This window comes from Bombus pyrosoma, linkage group LG15, assembly GCF_014825855.1.
Source record: "Bombus pyrosoma isolate SC7728 linkage group LG15, ASM1482585v1, whole genome shotgun sequence".
NCBI classification, from domain to species: domain Eukaryota; kingdom Metazoa; phylum Arthropoda; class Insecta; order Hymenoptera; family Apidae; genus Bombus; species Bombus pyrosoma.
This window is the reverse complement of record NC_057784.1, coordinates 7,051,509-7,069,448: the sequence shown is the minus strand read 5'-3', so window position 1 is coordinate 7,069,448 and position 17,940 is coordinate 7,051,509. Positions and strand designations below refer to the sequence as shown.

At 34.5% G+C, this 17,940-nt stretch overlaps 3 protein-coding genes across 11 annotated transcripts in view; 2 read left to right on the top strand and 1 right to left on the bottom strand.

Moving 5' to 3' along the window:
* Window positions 1-885: 885 nt before the first annotated feature.
* LOC122576058 (probable serine/threonine-protein kinase clkA) lies at window positions 886-6,988 on the top strand. Of its 6 annotated transcripts, none has more exons than XM_043745844.1 (10): window positions 888-1,103; window positions 2,365-2,418; window positions 2,492-2,701; window positions 4,299-4,472; window positions 4,786-4,932; window positions 5,115-5,513; window positions 5,593-5,799; window positions 5,962-6,178; window positions 6,263-6,335; window positions 6,408-6,988. In XM_043745844.1, exons 4-10 carry the CDS (start codon window positions 4,427-4,429, stop codon window positions 6,411-6,413), a joined length of 1,095 nt encoding a protein of 364 aa, XP_043601779.1. In that variant the 5' UTR covers window positions 888-1,103; window positions 2,365-2,418; window positions 2,492-2,701; window positions 4,299-4,426; the 3' UTR covers window positions 6,414-6,988. The 6 variants fall into 6 exon arrangements, with proteins under 6 accessions (XP_043601780.1, XP_043601779.1, XP_043601778.1 ...); XM_043745843.1 differs by having other exon boundaries at window positions 888-1,733; XM_043745845.1 differs by having other exon boundaries at window positions 886-1,733; window positions 2,365-2,701; window positions 5,647-5,799.
* A 233-nt stretch (window positions 6,989-7,221) lies between these two features.
* LOC122576060 (CDGSH iron-sulfur domain-containing protein 2 homolog) lies at window positions 7,222-8,572 on the bottom strand. Its single transcript, XM_043745849.1, has 4 exons — window positions 8,412-8,572; window positions 8,143-8,237; window positions 7,734-7,850; window positions 7,222-7,491 (listed from the first exon to the last, which is right to left on the bottom strand). The coding sequence occupies exons 1-4, from the start codon at window positions 8,506-8,508 to the stop codon at window positions 7,402-7,404; spliced, it is 399 nt and encodes a 132-aa protein (XP_043601784.1). The 5' UTR covers window positions 8,509-8,572; the 3' UTR covers window positions 7,222-7,401.
* Window positions 8,573-9,287: 715 nt separating this feature from the next.
* The window catches only part of LOC122575637 (PH and SEC7 domain-containing protein), an 84,226-nt gene continuing 75,573 nt past the window's right edge, over window positions 9,288-17,940 (top strand). For 2 of the 4 annotated variants that reach the window (XM_043744890.1, XM_043744885.1), the window contains exon 1: window positions 9,288-10,000. In XM_043744890.1, coding sequence (XP_043600825.1) covers window positions 9,866-10,000 — 135 coding nt within the window. In that variant the 5' untranslated portion in view covers window positions 9,288-9,865. The remainder of the gene's footprint in view (window positions 10,001-17,940) is intronic. The other 2 variants (XM_043744886.1, XM_043744896.1) reach the window with 2 other exon arrangements.

Here is a 17,940-nt window from a genome sequence, read left to right as displayed (position 1 = left end):
TATTATGTAATGATAATTCTTGTTAATTCAACGTCGCCAGAAATTCGTAACCTGTCGAAGGATACATAAAAATATTGCTTTATTTCCAACTTTGGCTGCTTGTTGAACTTAAGTAAGGGACTATGTAGGTCGCTATAACGAAGTCTGTATAACTGTAAGGTGTCTTTAGAATTCTTGAAATTCTTCCTTGGCTACGTGAACTCACTGGTGAATATACTACGTTTGAAGCAGAATTTTGTAATATTATAATAGAGGCAGATCGAATCACGAAATATAAAACTATTTTGCAAGATGGGGATTGATGTTACTAAATATACATGATTCTACAGGGTAGTCAAATTGCGTTTAACCGATAGAATTTGATAACTTGCGGTCGTATATAGATTTTATATGCATTTGCATCATCGATTTCATTAGACAAGTGTTTCGCTCAACTTCAAGCAAAATAGTCCGTGTGCATTGACACTCTTATATTTCTCTTATGTTCAAGCTACTTGTTTTAATCCGATTAACGTGCAGAACCGAATACAACTCAAGACGATTTACTCAAAAATGGGCTAAAAAAAGAATCGTGAAAGATATCACTATTCTCAATACGAAATTCGTTCTCGAAGATCTCGGCCCGAAAATTTACTTCGGTAGTTTAAAGCGATTACCTTATCTTTTAAGACACTACTATACATTTATACAATTAATGACTTGACTAAATCAACTAATAAACAGCTACTAACAAATTACGTTGATGACTGTTTGTTTCTTCTTGGTTTCGTTTTACACATGCGGCGCGTTATTGTAGATTGTAGCCCTCTCTTTCGCCGTATGTCACTATTATACATATACCTCTCCAGTCGCGTAGAACGTGCAGTATGCTGTTGCTCTTAAGGGAACGAACAACTCACAGTGCGCGGTTTAGCTTGATTCGAGTGGACATTTCAATTTGAAATTGTCTATGCGTTAAACGATATAGAAGTAGAATAGCAACGCGTGGCTCGATCGATGAAACAAGATGATGGAATAATCGAAAGTTCGCATACTACGCGTCTATCCATTAAACATTCGTGTTCTATTATTAAAAACAAGATATAGCTCAAGTACGACTAAAGGTGATTATAGCAAAGATATTTCGATCGTGACCTAGCATAATGAAATTTCATTTGTATTTCATTAACAGTGTAAATGTAGTAACTGGTGTAATAGTGTAACTCCTAGTGACGAGTTACTCGACAAACGTTATTTGTTCTTCGAGTTCGTGAAAGTTTCTGTAACAGTATTGGAATACAGATTTTACTTAAATGTGACCATACTCTTCATGTAGTAACGAGAGAATTGCGTCACTATCGGTAATCAACACGTCAATCGAGCGGTTTCCATTTTTTCAAAAAAAGAAAAACCAATTCGTGTTACGGAAATGCACTCGTGATCGAGATTTTAGAAGTAGCGCGTAAAACGCAGTTGAGAGTTGAAAAGTGAACGGCGAGTGAAACAATTTGTGTACACACGAACATTTTCCCCCATCTTACGAGGAACAACGATTAATTGTAATGCAATTACACGCGGAACGTTGCAATTGCGTGGTATATCGGCCGAACCATAAGTTCGTGTGTGACGACAATTTTTCGAGTTTTACTGGCTGCCACTGTTTCCTGGTCTCTCTTCTAAATATATAGCGATTCTTCACCAAACGATTGCAAATAGAGAAAAAGTGGAACATTCTACTTTCACGTTCGACAAAGGTATGCACTTTTAGACCGTGTATTATACACCGAGAAATAGGTTAATTCGCCTATTGATCTTTTTTTATCGACCAGGATCTCGCGCGAATGTTTTCTCTATGATTTACCTTTATTGAACACGGTGAAATGACTACGACAGTTCTCTCGTTGAAACGTGGCGTATTAAAATGCGCGTTTAGAAGTTCCGTTCTGTGGGCTCATTCATTTAACACATACAGATAAAAAGTATCACGCTAATTAGGCATCATAATTATGGATATCGTCGTCAAAAAATTCTGTATATAATTACGATAATCTATTATTTTCTTTATAATTTCCTATATCGTCTGTGTGAAACGCCCTACATTCTAATTACATTTAAGTAAAAAGTTGGTCAAAGATTAAACAAGTAATAAATACTTTCATTCCTTCGAAATTACTTTTCCAAGTATTGTTTATCTTTACTTAATGAATTTCTAGTAATTTTAAAAAAATAAATATGACGTTTTCTTGCATATCATTTTGCAGCAACGGTAATAAACATACACATATATATTATAATCATACGAGTCTTTTCCTAACCGACTAACAAATACTATTTCAAAAGAGGGCATAATTAATAAAATATTAATTGTATATTTTCATCTTTCAGAATAGTCAGATACCTGAAAATTATTAGAACAATATTTTCTACATCCTTTTTGAAGTATGTAAGGCGTATAATAGCACACGAATGTTAGCGACGTCAGAAGAAGAGATTTATATAACTTTTCTCACAGGCGAATTCGTGAGAATGCGGTACACGGTCATTCTTGGATTTCCATAGTGATTGTGCCCGAAATTAGGAACGATTTCTGTGAAAAAATGCCTCTTCACTCTTACCATAGTAACATGTACACACCATAAAAGAAAATTCGAAGTGATAAATTCTTGTGTTTTGAATGTTTTCCAACTTCCATGTTTGAATGGCACCACAAGGATATTTTTATGTACGTAAACAAGTTCTTTATAACAGTTTCTTTTCGCCTTAATATAACAAGTATAAAAAGTAGATCGTACAATACGCAATAATATATGGAAGTAAACTTAACCGGGATTCGTCGACATGCTCACAGTGATGTAAATGATCTGGTGCCGTTTCATAACATTCTAATTCGATTTTCTGAGAATTTGGTTATGTGAGAAATAAAGTACACAAAGATATTCGACTTCTATGCGAAACATTTTGAAATTTCATTAACACTGTTATGAGATTCGATTATCATGGTAACATTGGCAAAGCTTGAAACAAACCTGAGAATACATACAAAAATTACACAATATTTAATGCTAGTGTATACTTCGCAGAGATCATAAAAGTATTTAAACAGTCAATTATCCGTCATATTAATGAACCTCGATATTCAATATAAAATGCAGGGTAATATATATTTAAACAATTTTTACGTTTTAGTTTTCGACTTGAGATTTGATAGGCGATGAATATTGTAAACTATGGAGACTATATATTATGTAGCAAATATAGATATAAATACTAATTGATACTTCGATGTATGTATACTTGTGGACAGTATGACATTTTTAAAACGAAGTTCAAGGAAAAAAAAAACAATTTAGTTCAAACAGGTTAAATCGCTCAATTGATACAGTAGTTATCTGACAAACGGAAGCTGATACAGTCGAACTCATCTCTATTATGTACATACATCTTATTATTCGAATCTTTTCATTTATTCTTTTCAAAAGTGCAATTTCCGTAAATACAGGCTTGTCTCTTTCGCATTACTTTGAATTGCGAAATTATACGCAATCAGAGTCTATTCAAATTTATAAATGATATTGATTTATAAATATGTAATTAGAATTTCATAGAAAACTGGGCAATAATTTAAATTTCACTCAATTGAGAAAATCATCTTTAGATTCGAAATGTGGTCCAACAAAATACCATCGATAGAATTTTATTTCGATAAGCACTTATACACATTTCTATTATCAGTGGGAACTATCGCGATTCACTAAGCCAAAGATAAATAGAATAGCGAATGTAAGAATACAAGATAAATATATTGTTTGTTATTGCACATTAAAAAGTTATTCTTTTTAAGTAAATTTTAGTATTATTATTTGGTTATTTTAATAAGGCTTAAAGCCTGATACAGTCTCTGTTATTAACGTATATATTTCATGTAATTATAGTAAAATGTAACAAAATATAACATGATATGAAATACATTATGGAATAACATAACACAATATAATATAGCATAAGCACAATATTATCGAACAGGAAAAATATCCTGTTATGCGTGTTAGAAATACACATATTTCAAGTCCTTTTGTGTAATCTATATTTGTTTGTAATGCATTCAATAAAAAAATATAAAAGATAATTATTCACCTATCCTCTTAATTATATAATTAAATACCTTTAATTAACACATTAGTGCTATTAATAATTGCACTAAAGTGGCGATATAATAATAAAAAATGTATTTGTATGCCTAGTTTATCTAAGATAACAGATAAAACGTATAATAGGTGGAGGTGGAGAAAATTGATAATTGCGATCAATCTTGGTTTCAGGTTCGATCCCACAACGTGGATTAACGCTCAGGGAACGATAAGCTGTGCCAGAGACGACGAAGTACGTGCAAAAGTGCAACGGTTTTCGAATTCAAGGCGTAAACACAAATAGGCAGAACGGAAAAAAGATGCTTCAATTGCGGGTGATCGTTGTTCTGCTGGTTCCGATGTGCGGTAAGATAAAAGTGTAGCGATATTTCTATATCGAGTGAAATTTTCTTAAATTTTCTTAAACGTGATACTTCAATTGTAGATAGTGTATCTTCAGAATTTCAAACAATCAGGCTAACTATAGATTTGTCAAAATATACAAGTTCTCCCTTTACTTCTCAATATATTTTTGAAATTTTACGAAATAGAGACAGTTCCACGTAAAGTGTTCGCCACGATGTGATGTATATTTACAAGCTGTTAATGTTTTTCACATTCGTATTACTTGCATCGATAGCGTTAAAAATGGTTGTTTTATAAATAGTTTCGTTGTTAGTTGGCAGAGCCTTCTCGCTGTATGCGAGCAGAGAAGAACATCCAAGCAAAGTGGACATCGGAAACCTAAAGGAACCGACCGATATTTTGAGTAATAGCAGTAGCAAAGCGACCACCTCATCGATAAAGGCGGCAGAAGATAATACGGGTGAGTAGAATGAATTTTCTTAACGATTGAATTCTTTGTGTTTGCATCAACTCGGTTGAACGCTTAAAATGCATGCGGTCAATATTCTTTCTGCATAATTTGCGCTTAATGATAGCACAAATTATTACCGTGAGAATGTACCGAATGTAAAGAATGTCTTATCGTTTTTTATTTCTTTTTAGGTATAAAAACAGCGAACGAGACCAATAATTCTACACTAACTAATACAACTAATGCGGATGTAAATACGCCGATAGAAAAAACAATCGACGAGAAGAAGGAAGATAATGAGAAGCTAAATAATAGCAATCAAAATAATGAGGAGCTAAATAATGACAAGCAAAATAGTGAAAAGCCAAATAATGAAGAGCAAAATAGTGAGAAGCTAAATAAAGAACAGGTAAATAACGAAACGCAAAGTAACGAAAAGCAAAATAGTGAAAAGCAAAATAGTGAAAAGCAAAATAGTGAAAAACAAAATGATAGAAAAGAAAACTGTACTTCTACGAAAGAAGCAGAGGACATGCTTCACTGTAATAAGTATCCACGGGATGATGATGGTGATTCATTAAATGCTACAGGTATATATTACATAAAATTTGAATGAAAAGAGGAAGTTATATAAAAATGAACTACATTACATCCATATTCCTTTTAAAGAATCTACGATAACTAATACGACTACTGCGAATAATAAGACTGGATCCACTACAGGGTCTCAGGTACCGGAAGTTGTTTCTCATGAGAAAGAAAAAGGTGACGCGAAAGATGGGGACATCAGTGGAAATAATACGCAGACTACAACTGAAGTACATTACGCTATTGTATCTTCTGACACAAATCACACTATCAATACCAATAATTCTGGTACAAAAATGTATTTTAATATAATTTCTTATACAAATTCAAATTCTATAAAAATAACTCAGTTACGCATTATTACATACTTGAAAGCTTATTGCATGTTTTAAGCTCGATGAGTTACATGAGTTACATGAGTTACATAGTATAAATGTCATTGTATCGTAGATGTTCTGAATTCGACGGATTCGAAAGGTAGTACTACTGAAACCTTTGAAGTAAAGGTTGAGAGTATAAATACTGAAACTATCGAGGCTGTGAAGTCTAATCAAAGTAATAGTAAACATATGTCTTCGGGAATCATAGCACTAGTTACTGCGATCAGTTTTGCTGTAGTAATTGCATTGGTATATATTGGAATGATTGTTTGGAGGCGGTACATCGAGTAAGTATTAAATTTACTATAGTTTTTTTTTTATTTATGTATATGAAGTAATAAATTAATTTATTCCATATTTTTGTATTTTAGATACAGATATGGACACCGGGAGTTACTTGTTAATGAACTAGAATTTGATACTAATGATTTGCGTCATTTTGAGGTGAGCGTATAACTGATTATATTCAAATTAATATTTAATTAAATCATAATAATTTAATTTTACACATTACAGCTGTGATTTCAACGAAAGTAGTAATCTGCAGGGAAGAAAAACCGAATGATTCACAGCTAAGGCTGATATTATGTAAATATTGAAGATTCATTGATCTGTGATACTAAGGACATGCATTGTGCCTGACAGTCAAGACACCAAATATATTTGGATAATATTATACAGTTCTTGGGATGTAATTGTTTTATATACACTATGTATACAGTTCATCTTTTTCAACACCTTGATTGTTTTTTCCTTCTCCTGTAGAAATTAGAAATAGCGTTACTGTGCTATTATGTATATTTTTCTGGTGATAATGCGATGCGCAGATCGTTGAATAAATGACGTAGCATTTTAAGTATCAATTAAATGTCTTACAAACAGTTGAGGGTGCTTGAATATCTGTCAGTTTTCTTCGATATTACTGTAACGATATTCTTTCTTGTTTTGTAGTATTTGGAACCATTGAAAAATGTATACTATAAACGAAACTTTTGTAATGTAGTATTATCTTCGTTTTCCACCTGTTTTTGTAATATGTGCGACGAATATGTAAATAATTTTAGTTAAATAAATAAATTGGTGGAATATTTTTTTTACCAATGTATTTTTATTTTTGAAAAAAGAGTTCAGTTAACACCTTCTCAAGTAATTTCAATAAATCTTCGTAAAATTATGCACATAAAAAGATAGGACGATTTATAATCTCACATACTCTAAGTTACATAGTTAGTGACAAAACGAATTTTGATAACAATATATTTATTTATAAATTCGACAAATCACAATTCCACAAAATAGTTACAAATGGTAAATGACAATACATATAATATTTTACATCCTGTACTTAATGTTGTTTTTTTATTCATTTAAATATTTATCTACACTAATTATTTGTGATGTGTTCATATAATTCTACATTATTCATTACAGAAATTTTTTGTTTTTGTTTATTAGCAGCTTTGTAAAGAACAAGTACATACAGCAACTTTTATGTGCCAATAAGTTTACATTAATCTTTGTTTCTTGTAATTACAAGAGGGCCCACATTATCATTCGTTTCCTGATTATGACGTCCATGAGTACCATCACAATATGGCCACTAAAATAGACAAATTTTTAATGTAAATATCAACATTATTCATATTTTTATGTATTTGTCAATATTAATATCTTTTATGCATACGGTTAGCATACAAACAAATGACATAATTGTATAATATATGTTCACGTGACTCACAAAGTTATTCATAGATACTCTTAATGTATGTCACTTATGAATAGGATCCAGAATCTTAACAGCAAATGAGAGCAGTGAGGTAGATAAAAAGACAGAAAACTTACATTCTTAGATCTCCAACAACGACAAAATGCAGCTTTCTCAGTGATATCTTCTATATCAACTGTGTCTACCACTTTATTTACATCCTTCTTTATATTGGGATTCACAAACCCACACGGCTGTAATTATAATTAATACAAATTACAGATGAGTAGATTGTATAACATGATAATTAATTGGTACAGTGAGTCCTTTAATACATATATTTCATAAACAGAAATTTATGAATTCAAATAAAAAATAGTATATAATACTGATTTTTAGATAGGTTTAGATTAAAGGTACAATTATAAATACGAAGTAATATCGTTATATAATCAAGAAAGGAAAGGCGAAATATAACGTAACATACTATCTTAATGCTCTTGATGTATTGAAAGATAAATACAATACATTATATAGATTACTTACTGGTTCTCTAGCCTTTGGACAAAATGCTTTGTATGACATATAACCGATACCCGCTAATAACGCAGTTGGTGGGACTAAGGAAATCCAATCACGTACTAAATGAAAATAAAAAAGTTTCATAAATTCATACTATTCGTAGAACTGTTGGATAGAATGTGGCACAGTAGTGATTTGCAATGTCACGTTCAAAAACTTCATTTCTGAAAGGTACTTAACATGATTCTGTTAGATCACTAAATATATAGTAAATATGTTATTTAATTTCTTACTTCCCAGTCGAAACCATCCTCCTATAGTATCTGGAATAGGCAATCCAGCTAAATAATTTGGAAGAGATTCTTTGACGAGATGTGCTAGTGGCATCATGACTGCTATCACTACTACGCTAATCAAGCTGCGATTTCAAACGTGAACTAGTTGCATTGCATATTCGATTATTTTTCCATACCACGAAGCGAAATATATAAGTTAAGACTAACTTTATATATATTTATAAAATATAATTTTAAACATGAGAATCGATAGATATATTTTACTCTTTGAACATTTTATACTTGTTATAAATCCGTTACAATGTTAAATAAAATATTACTGCTCATACATTATTTGAATTTGACAATTGAAAACATTCTGGTTTTTATGTCTTCTAATAAATTATTGCTTATGTGTATTGTTTAAAAATTTGAAGCCCTATTTCGAGTTGTTATAACAATGGTATCGTTCTAGTTAAGTAAAATAATTTTATTTGATAATCATGACTGAGTAATAGTTTTGTTGGATAGGAACGTTCTAACAATAGTTTACTAAATATAATTAACAATTTTTTAAATATATCCATTTTTTTAGTAAAATGACTACACCTACTTCATTTGAATTGCAACATATATGTATATGTATGTGTAGCATACAATGCTCAATACTCTAAATTGCAATATCGTAACGTACGCAATTTTTCAAATTCCTAAAAATCGTACGATTCATTAAAACCATAATAAAAGATACAAACATACATATTTTCTATGTATAATTTTTAAAGTTGGATATAATATACATATGTAATGTAATTTGCAATCGTATTGTTGCCGGTAGATTTTGACTAACGTAGTGTGAGAGGTGAAGGACCGGTGGGGTCTGTAAGATGCCTTGTAGGTGGCGCCATCCAGTCGCGAGGCGTTCGCCGGGCAGGGTGGAGGTGGCTGCGTCGTCCGCAAGGATACGTGGTCGGTTGCCGCGACGCCGCCGCGGTTCGCGCAGGCACAGGTACGAAGTGCGCGCGTTTTCGAGGCGGGTATCAGTGAAAAGCGCAGGAGTGGCGTTTCTACGTGTTCGTTCCGATATCGCTGGCTGCGGTCCATCGTCGACGGTGCATATCGGGTAGTAGGAGGCTCGTGTCATCGGTGACGGAAAGAGAGGAAAGAACCAAGGAGAAGGAAGAGGGAAGGAAAGAGATAGAGAGCGCGGCGCGGTTCTATCGCGCGGTGCAGTGCGAAAAGTGTTCGCGAAGGGGGCCCTTGCTTCCTGGTCCGTGTGTGGGTGTTCGTGCGTGTGCCAAGAGAGCGAGAGCACGTAAGGAACGTTAAACGTAGAGTGACACACGGTGGTTGACAAAGGGAGAGAGAAGAAAGACGAGATAAACACGGGTCGTCGGATAATCCTTGTGTACGGTGTGCGGGTTTCGTGAAGGTGCGTCAAATGACAGTGAGGTGATCAATGTGCTCGAAACATGGCTGAGGAGCTGGTGGTCACCCTGAACCGCGGCGACTCGTCCGGATTCGGGTTCTCGCTCCTCGGTACCGCGGGTTTGCCGCACGTCATCTACGACATCGTTGAGAATTCGCCGGCAGCTAAGAGCGGCAAGGTAAGTACTACTTACTGGCTTCGATCGTATTTTCATATATATCTAACATATTCCTGTGGTATTGCCTGTATTGGTTTGGTACCACATAGTCAAAGAGAGTAAGACTGAGGGAGAAAGAGAGAGAGAGAGAGAGAGAGAGAGAGAAGTTCGAGGACAGTCAAAGGTGCACGTTACGAGAAAGAGCAACCCCAGTTTCTATACGCGTATAGTGTATATGCATATAACACTGTGTATACGTTACGCATTCGTCCGAGAATCCTACGAACGCGAAGGGCCTCAAAATAACGCCCGGTGTATATCGACCCGTGTTATTATCGCGAGCACCCTCTGTCGCCCTGTCTGTTTCTTGACCTCTGATTACTTTTTATTCTCACGCTTTTGCGAGTCGTGCTTCCTAGTGCTTCTTCTACTGGTATGTATACAGTAGTGCTTCTTTAACTGGTCACGAACCGGGAGCTTACCCGGTCAGCTATCGAGAAAGGTATATTCTGAGGAAATTTCAAATATCTTTATTTCCCAATAAGTACTAATGTGATATGGATGGTTGACACATTTGTTTATTTTACATATGTACACCAGTGACGCGTTAATTCACCTGTTTCTTGGAACTTATTTCATGGAGTATTTCTGACGTTACGTATATATATATGTATATATATAAAATTTAAAATAAACAAATGTTTCAGATATGCATATCTCGATTGTATTCAGAAGAAACGAAGACACTGTAAACTACCTGGAAATATATTTTTTTGAGGAGGTACTTTCCCAAATAAGGTACTGGAAACTACGGTCAGTTAACGAGGTACCGCTGTAGTACCAGAAGTGTCTAGAAAAATTTAAAAAGTGAGTTGAAAAAATTTATGGGGATGGCAATTGTCAGTTATCGAAGCAAAATCCCGACCAGTTAACAGGGCAATATTGTACACCCGTCTTAACGTCGACGGTACGGGGATGCTGATTGGCTGGGTGGGATCGGTTTAACGGCCACATTCCAGCCTGTCGGTCGGTCTCTCTGTCCGTGTGCTCTCTCTCCTTTCCTTTTTCCCTCTCTCTATATCTGTCTCTCTCTTTCTTTTTCTCTTTCCTGTTTCCTGGGGAACGTATCCCTTCCCGACGATCATACGGATCGGAAAATTTGAATCAAAAGAGACGGGGACCCTTTGTGCGTCCCAACGTTCCTTACGTTTACGTTAGACCAGTCGCATTTTCTCCATTCCTCGTATCCTCGTTGAAATGTTTTCAACGCAGCCATGTTTATATATAGGAGATAGAAACTATTTGGTTTTATACTAACAGTAGGCCAATTTATGGCATTTTGCTTTATTATCGATTATGTTGACTTGAGACAACTTCCTTTTAAAACTTTGAATAAATTTTAAAATACACACTACAATAATTTTTCATACTTTCATAGTCGAAAGAGGCGTATTTATTTTTTATAAATTACAAGTACAAGTACAATTGCATAATAAAATAATATATGCTAGATTAATTTTTACGAAGCAAGTGATTGTACGCAATGGATTGACTATAGGTCACCGTTCCATAGTTCACGCAAGCGCGTTGTTACGCGGCCGCCAATTTTTTCCATGGTACCTCGTAATTTTGCAAATTGAACTCACTCACTCTTTCTCTCTCCTTTTCTACTTCCACTTCCCCCGGTGTTTCTCAGTTCTAGCGCAGAATAGATCGATTGCTTTGACGGAACTGGTTTCCGATATCGGCGGTACTGGCCACTGTGAAAGATACGAATTTCGAGTAGCAGATGCAAAATAGATTAACCGTCGTCACGTGGACCAGTTTAGATCGAGTTCGTAAAAATCGTAATCCGAGATGGCGCAAACGAGCTGTTGGAAACTTAACCGTTATTAAGAATGGCGCATCATTTTTCAATTATTCAACAGATTAATACGAAACACTTTTAACGATTGAATCGTGGAAACAAGGTTTTGCGGGAGCCGTAAAAAATAGAAATTCATAATAGATATGATTCAATAAGCATTTGCGTAATTGCTATAAATGCAGTACACAATAGTTCTTTATCAAATCTTTTACAACGTAGGTAGTCGATATGTAACATATATGTGTGGTACATGAGTCATGAAGAGGCTGATAAGCAGGCTGATTTTTATACATTTATCAGAAATTTGGAAGTGGAAAAATGCACGTAATGGATAATGATACGTAGAAATATATATAAAACATTCAAAACAGAGTATTTACCGTAACATCTCGTAGATGAAACAAATTTCTGTTTAAATTCCATTTCTTCAGTTACGTACGTAAAGATATAAAGTACATTACAAAATATGTATAAAGTATTCAATAGTACGTTCAATAGTCGTTTGCTTAGATATGTTTATAGGTTAGTTTCGTATGGGCATATATATATTTCTACGTGTGTTCGAAACGTGCCACATCCAAGCAATCAAAGCGAGTGTCTCAAAAAACTGTGGGATGCGCATGCGCGTGACTTTTTGTATTCTGCATAACTGTCATTCGCGAGAAGAATGCGTGTAACAAAGGAGCGGCCAGTCATTACGCGTGATTGGAATGTGTCATTGTATGCACTGCCCCTTTTTCCCTTCTTTCTCCATTTTTGTTTTTCGAATTCTTAAGGTCCCATTAAACAGAGTGGTGTAATTGGGAATGTATACTAACGTGTTTCCGTACTTGTATGATTACTTTCATTCTGCGCGGAGATACATAATCTCCAGACATCTTATTCTAACCTACGTGCTTTATGATCACTGATATTGGAAATCTTTGTTAGTGGTGTCGAAGCATGATAGTTTGCTTTAAAATTAATACATAATTGAAGGTAGGTTCCACTTGTTTTCTTTAAATTGACTCAATACTAAAAGAAACCAAAATCTAGTAACAAAATCTAGTAACAAATTGGAAAATTGTACTGTTTCCATAAATACTATTGCTCATAGCCCTTTACAGAGGAATAATACCTTTATGTATTTAGAATGATAGTAAATTATTTTCAATATCGAAAATTTATCCTTTCACGATGTTTTTGAAGATATAACTAAACCAAGTGAGAAAAGTATAAAGCTCTAGGACTTGTTCATAGAATAGACATTTTTATAGACGTAAACTATTAGCAGCACAAAGTACGGATTACACGATACGATTTATCGATACAAGAGCCACTGCGAGATAAAAACTCGATTCATGTTCGTCGTGTTGCAGAATTATCCCTTAACATCCCTTCGTATTGGCATTTTCACAGCGAAGCGTTCGAGATACGCTATCGAGACTGGATTTATTCCGTTGATGGAGGTTAGCGAGAGTGCAAAGACGAAACCCGGCGAACTGGATTATTTCTTTTTAATTAATATGGCAGTGCCGTGGGCCTCGAAAGCAGGTTAGACCACTATATATCGGTAGCCACTCTAGATTCATTGTTCGACCGGTACAAAGAGCTCGTAATACATTTTGCATTGTTGGGCGGTCGGATTTTTCAAATTGTTTTTTTCTTCACCGCGAGGATGTTGGAATCGGTATCGAAACGAGGTAGAACGGCCGCCGTTTAACGAATCATTGAGAAATTTCACGCGTAATAAATACCTTTTGCGTCGGTTATTTTGACTCGTAATTATTCGACGAACATATGGCTGTATTAAATTTGCTATTTACAAAATATATAAATAGTAAAATAATATTGGAATCTTAAACATTAGAATGGTATTGAAATATCAAATATTTAAAGATCCTTGCGTATCGAGTATAGAGGGAGTAAATATCTAGCATTAAGTAAGTAAATATGTAGTGAGTAATAAAATATTTAAAGAAACTATGTACCTATATATATATATATATACAGTAAAGATTTTGAAATATTGAATATTAAAAAAAATACTTAGGAAATGGTTCTAAATGTAAAGAAATAATTGTGATGTAAAATTATAATCATAATTTATAATTGTAAGTATAGATATGAAGAAAAATGTATTAAGATCTAGTAATTATTAAGATTTCCTGATTCAACAATACGTCTTAATTAATAATTAATTCTATCGAAGCCGTAGTTGTGTAATGGTTAACTAATATCGTGTTGCAGTAAGCTACGAAGGATATGTGAAGCACGAATTGCAGTAATACCTTCCTAAAAGCTCCCATTTAACAAAAAGAGAATATTCACTATGGGCTACATAGTAATTCCATTCAACAGCGTAATTGTTCAAGTATTCGCAACTTTTATCAACCTGTACAAAAACTACATGTATTCGCTCACGAAACGCATTAACAAACTTCACGTTATCACAAGTCATTTCCAGGTATCTGTACAGGCATAATTCTTCCCACTGTTTTCGATCCTCGCCCCTGATCAACCTTTCCTTTGTTCTGGCTGCGAAATTAATTTCGGGCGATCCGTTCTCGGTAATTAAACAGTGTATAAAAATGTGTGCACAAGATAAGAGGCACGCAATGGTATTCTCGAACATTGTTGCAAAGAAACAGATGCGAACCAGCGAGCATGATTACGTGCTTTCATTCGTTTATTCGTGGAACAGTTTCTTTTTCTCTTCATGGCGATAATTTCTTGATTAGCGAACCTAACCCTTTTGGTAGGTAAACCTTTAGGCGGCGTTGCTGGTGCAGCTATTATACCTACGGTACGATACATCTCAGCGATAAAGCTGGTATAATATTTTACGAGGACTAGAGAAACACGATAAGTCATATTTTCCGTTTTTCATGGAGCAGGCCTTTTTTGAGATAAAAAGAATAATATTTTATGAGGACCAGAGACGCGCGTTAAGTTATATTTTTTGTTTTTCATAGACGATATATTTCACAATGCGTTTTTATTTAGTTTTACCGCTAAATATACATCTTTATCACTCTCATTAAAGGATGATCAAATTTCGAAAGGATTAAACTTGATATTAATCTGGATATATTCCCTCTATTTTTTAAGTATCTTTCACGTTTTTAGTCGAGCAGATTGACAGAGATTAGAGAAAACAAGAACTTGGACGTTAACTTTGATTCGTTTCGACTGGTATTTGTACAAATAACAAAATTCCCGTCACCGATAGTGGCCGTTTGTATGCAAGACATCGATCATTTATACATTTTTATCCGAATTCCATTTATTGGGTGGAAATTTTAATTAACTTCAGATTAGACGAACTCCAAGCGACTGAATGAACTATCCAACCATGAATTCCTCTCACGTGAATGAAAAACTACAATTAACGGAGTGAATGCATACAAGCATTATATGAACTGTTTACCTTCCGTGAAATTCAGGTAAACGAAGGTCCGCTTTACACCTACACGGATCTTTCGTGCAGTCAGAAAGGTTGATACGTATAATTTGCTGTCCGAACATTATGCAACGGCGTTGCGTGATGACACGACAGAAGAAGTTGAAGTTTCTTGACGGAGGCGCACGCGAGCTCAACAATTAGCCCGACGCGCGTACACGTCGTCGAATTTCTCGAATTTATCGATCGATCGCCTTGATAGCTGCAAGACGAATGATCCTCTCTCGCTTTCCGTAATTACTACTCTTGAGACTGATACGATGCCTCTGTAATCTTGTAGATCGGAATAACGATCGATGTTCGGCCAGGCAAGTTTTGAATACATATTGTAGCCTGTGTGTGTGGTAATGTGCGGACCACGTTCAATTCTTAGCGGTTAAATGGAAGATGAAATTGTGCTTGGTATAAATTTCGCGTAACTATTAATTCGCAGTTGCGAAATGTTCCGGAGTTTACCACGTAAGTATTTTGTATCTTAACTCGACGAAACGAAGTTCGTTTGGAGCGAAACAGGTGACGACTAAAGTTAATTAAATCTTTAAATATTTGAAAATCAATTCAGTTCGTTATCTATATGCATAAATCTCCAGATACCCAATGTTATTCGACTGTCTTGGAAACATTGAAATTTCTAAATATTGAAAATTCGATTGTCTCGAAATATTGAAACCTGCAAATATTCGATGCACGATTCACCGAAAATAACAAGATCTTTAAATAATTGAAAGTTGATTTTCTACATGTTGGAGGATTCCAAGCTATTTTTAATTAGCTTAAAAATATTGAACTCTCCAAAGCTTCGATATTCTTCGATCAAAAATACATCTAATATCGCTTGTTATAAAATCTTTCTTGTCTCTTCGTACCGTCTTGTAGCAATAACATTATGGCCAATAACATTATTGATATTATTGCATGATTCGGTAATACGTTGATTTATGGGAAGGAATATGTCGGGTCATGGGTCGAATTCAAACCCTTTCTATTAGATACAGATGTTGCGCCAGACAGCCGGCAAAATCGAATCTGAGACGGCGCGCTATTTATCCGCAGCTTCTGCAATATCGGATCGACGTTACGATCGATACTATCTCACAGCGCGCACCTATCTGACGTATTAATTTCCGCAAAATTTCCACCTGGTAATTCGATCTAAATCGATCACGATCGAAAGTGGAACGTTGCGTGCACCTACTCGTGTCAAGGTACTACCTTTACGACACCTTGTTTCTATACAAGCCACGATACAGCCAGGTCATAAAAATTCGTCACTAATCAAAACACTGTATTTCGTGGAAGAGATATAGTCAGGTTACATGATTACGTAATTGTAGTAGTGAAATAGAAATTCACATTCGTTTCGAAGACAAGCGACCAAGTTTTTAAGAGTCGAAAAATAAAAACTCCAATCAACGATGTACGATATTATTATTCTATGCAATAATATTATTATATATTATATTTGCATTAAATATTTATACAATATCGTATACGTAAGGCGTTCAGACAGCAGCACGCTGCTTAATTTTGGAAGTAGAAAAATACAAATCAAATGGGCCAGTCGATTTTGAATATTTGTGGATTTAGATATTTTAGAACAATTAAATCGAATACTTAATATTGAAATATTTTTTAAAAATTTCATTCTTACGGTCCTTTTTTTTTCTCTCGAGGAATTCTCATGGAATTCTTATGGAAGTACATAAATCACTCGTTTTTATGAATTAATTAATCGAGAAAATGATAAAATGTAGTATATGAGATTCAATATCATTATCCTATAACGTTGAGCTGAAATTAAGTCCATCATAACGAGATATCGAAGCATCCTGAACGATGGAAAAGCTTTAAACCGATAGCAATACGTACAGTCACGATAATTCGTTCCACGTTTAATATGTTTCGGTGATGAATTGATTATTCCTCGATTAATTCGTATCATGTTAATGGACATCGATCGATTTTCCATGTTATCCGTTCCAGTACGATTCTTCATCCTTGACATTTGAATACATCGATCCTCTGCTGCGCCAGTGTCATCGTCATTGCTCTAAATCCATTTACTCCAAACGAGATACCAGCGTGCAATCGTGCACTGTGCGATTAATTATGAAACTTAACGAGGAGCCCCGTTATCGCGGAATTAAGAAATCATGGATTTCATTAGTATGCGAGCGCCGTTGGCAGACGCGACTCGAATGGGAAAAATGGTATTTCCTTTGGATGAAAACTGCTAATTAACAAATGGAGTTTCACACCTCATTGATACTATTGGTCATATTGCATTTATATTATATATGTTATATGTGTTATAAAATTATGATAAACGAATGTTATTCTTTTATAGGGAAATTATAGAAACTCATGCTATATAGGAAATTTCTGTTTATACGTGGAAAGTATCGTGGTATTGAAATGTTAATGCTTTTCGATGCTAGACGTACATAGTTGGACAATTATTCAGATACTGACCAAAATTTTGTTTTCAAGGGAATTGATTTGCAATGAAAATTTGTTCACAATTGATCCTGAAATATTCTGCTAAATTTGAACGATTATTTTAACCTTCTCGAAAGATAAAAATACTTGTTCGTTAAATTAAGAAAAGAAGATTTAAGAATAGAATATTTTGAACCGGCAATAGAATACGAG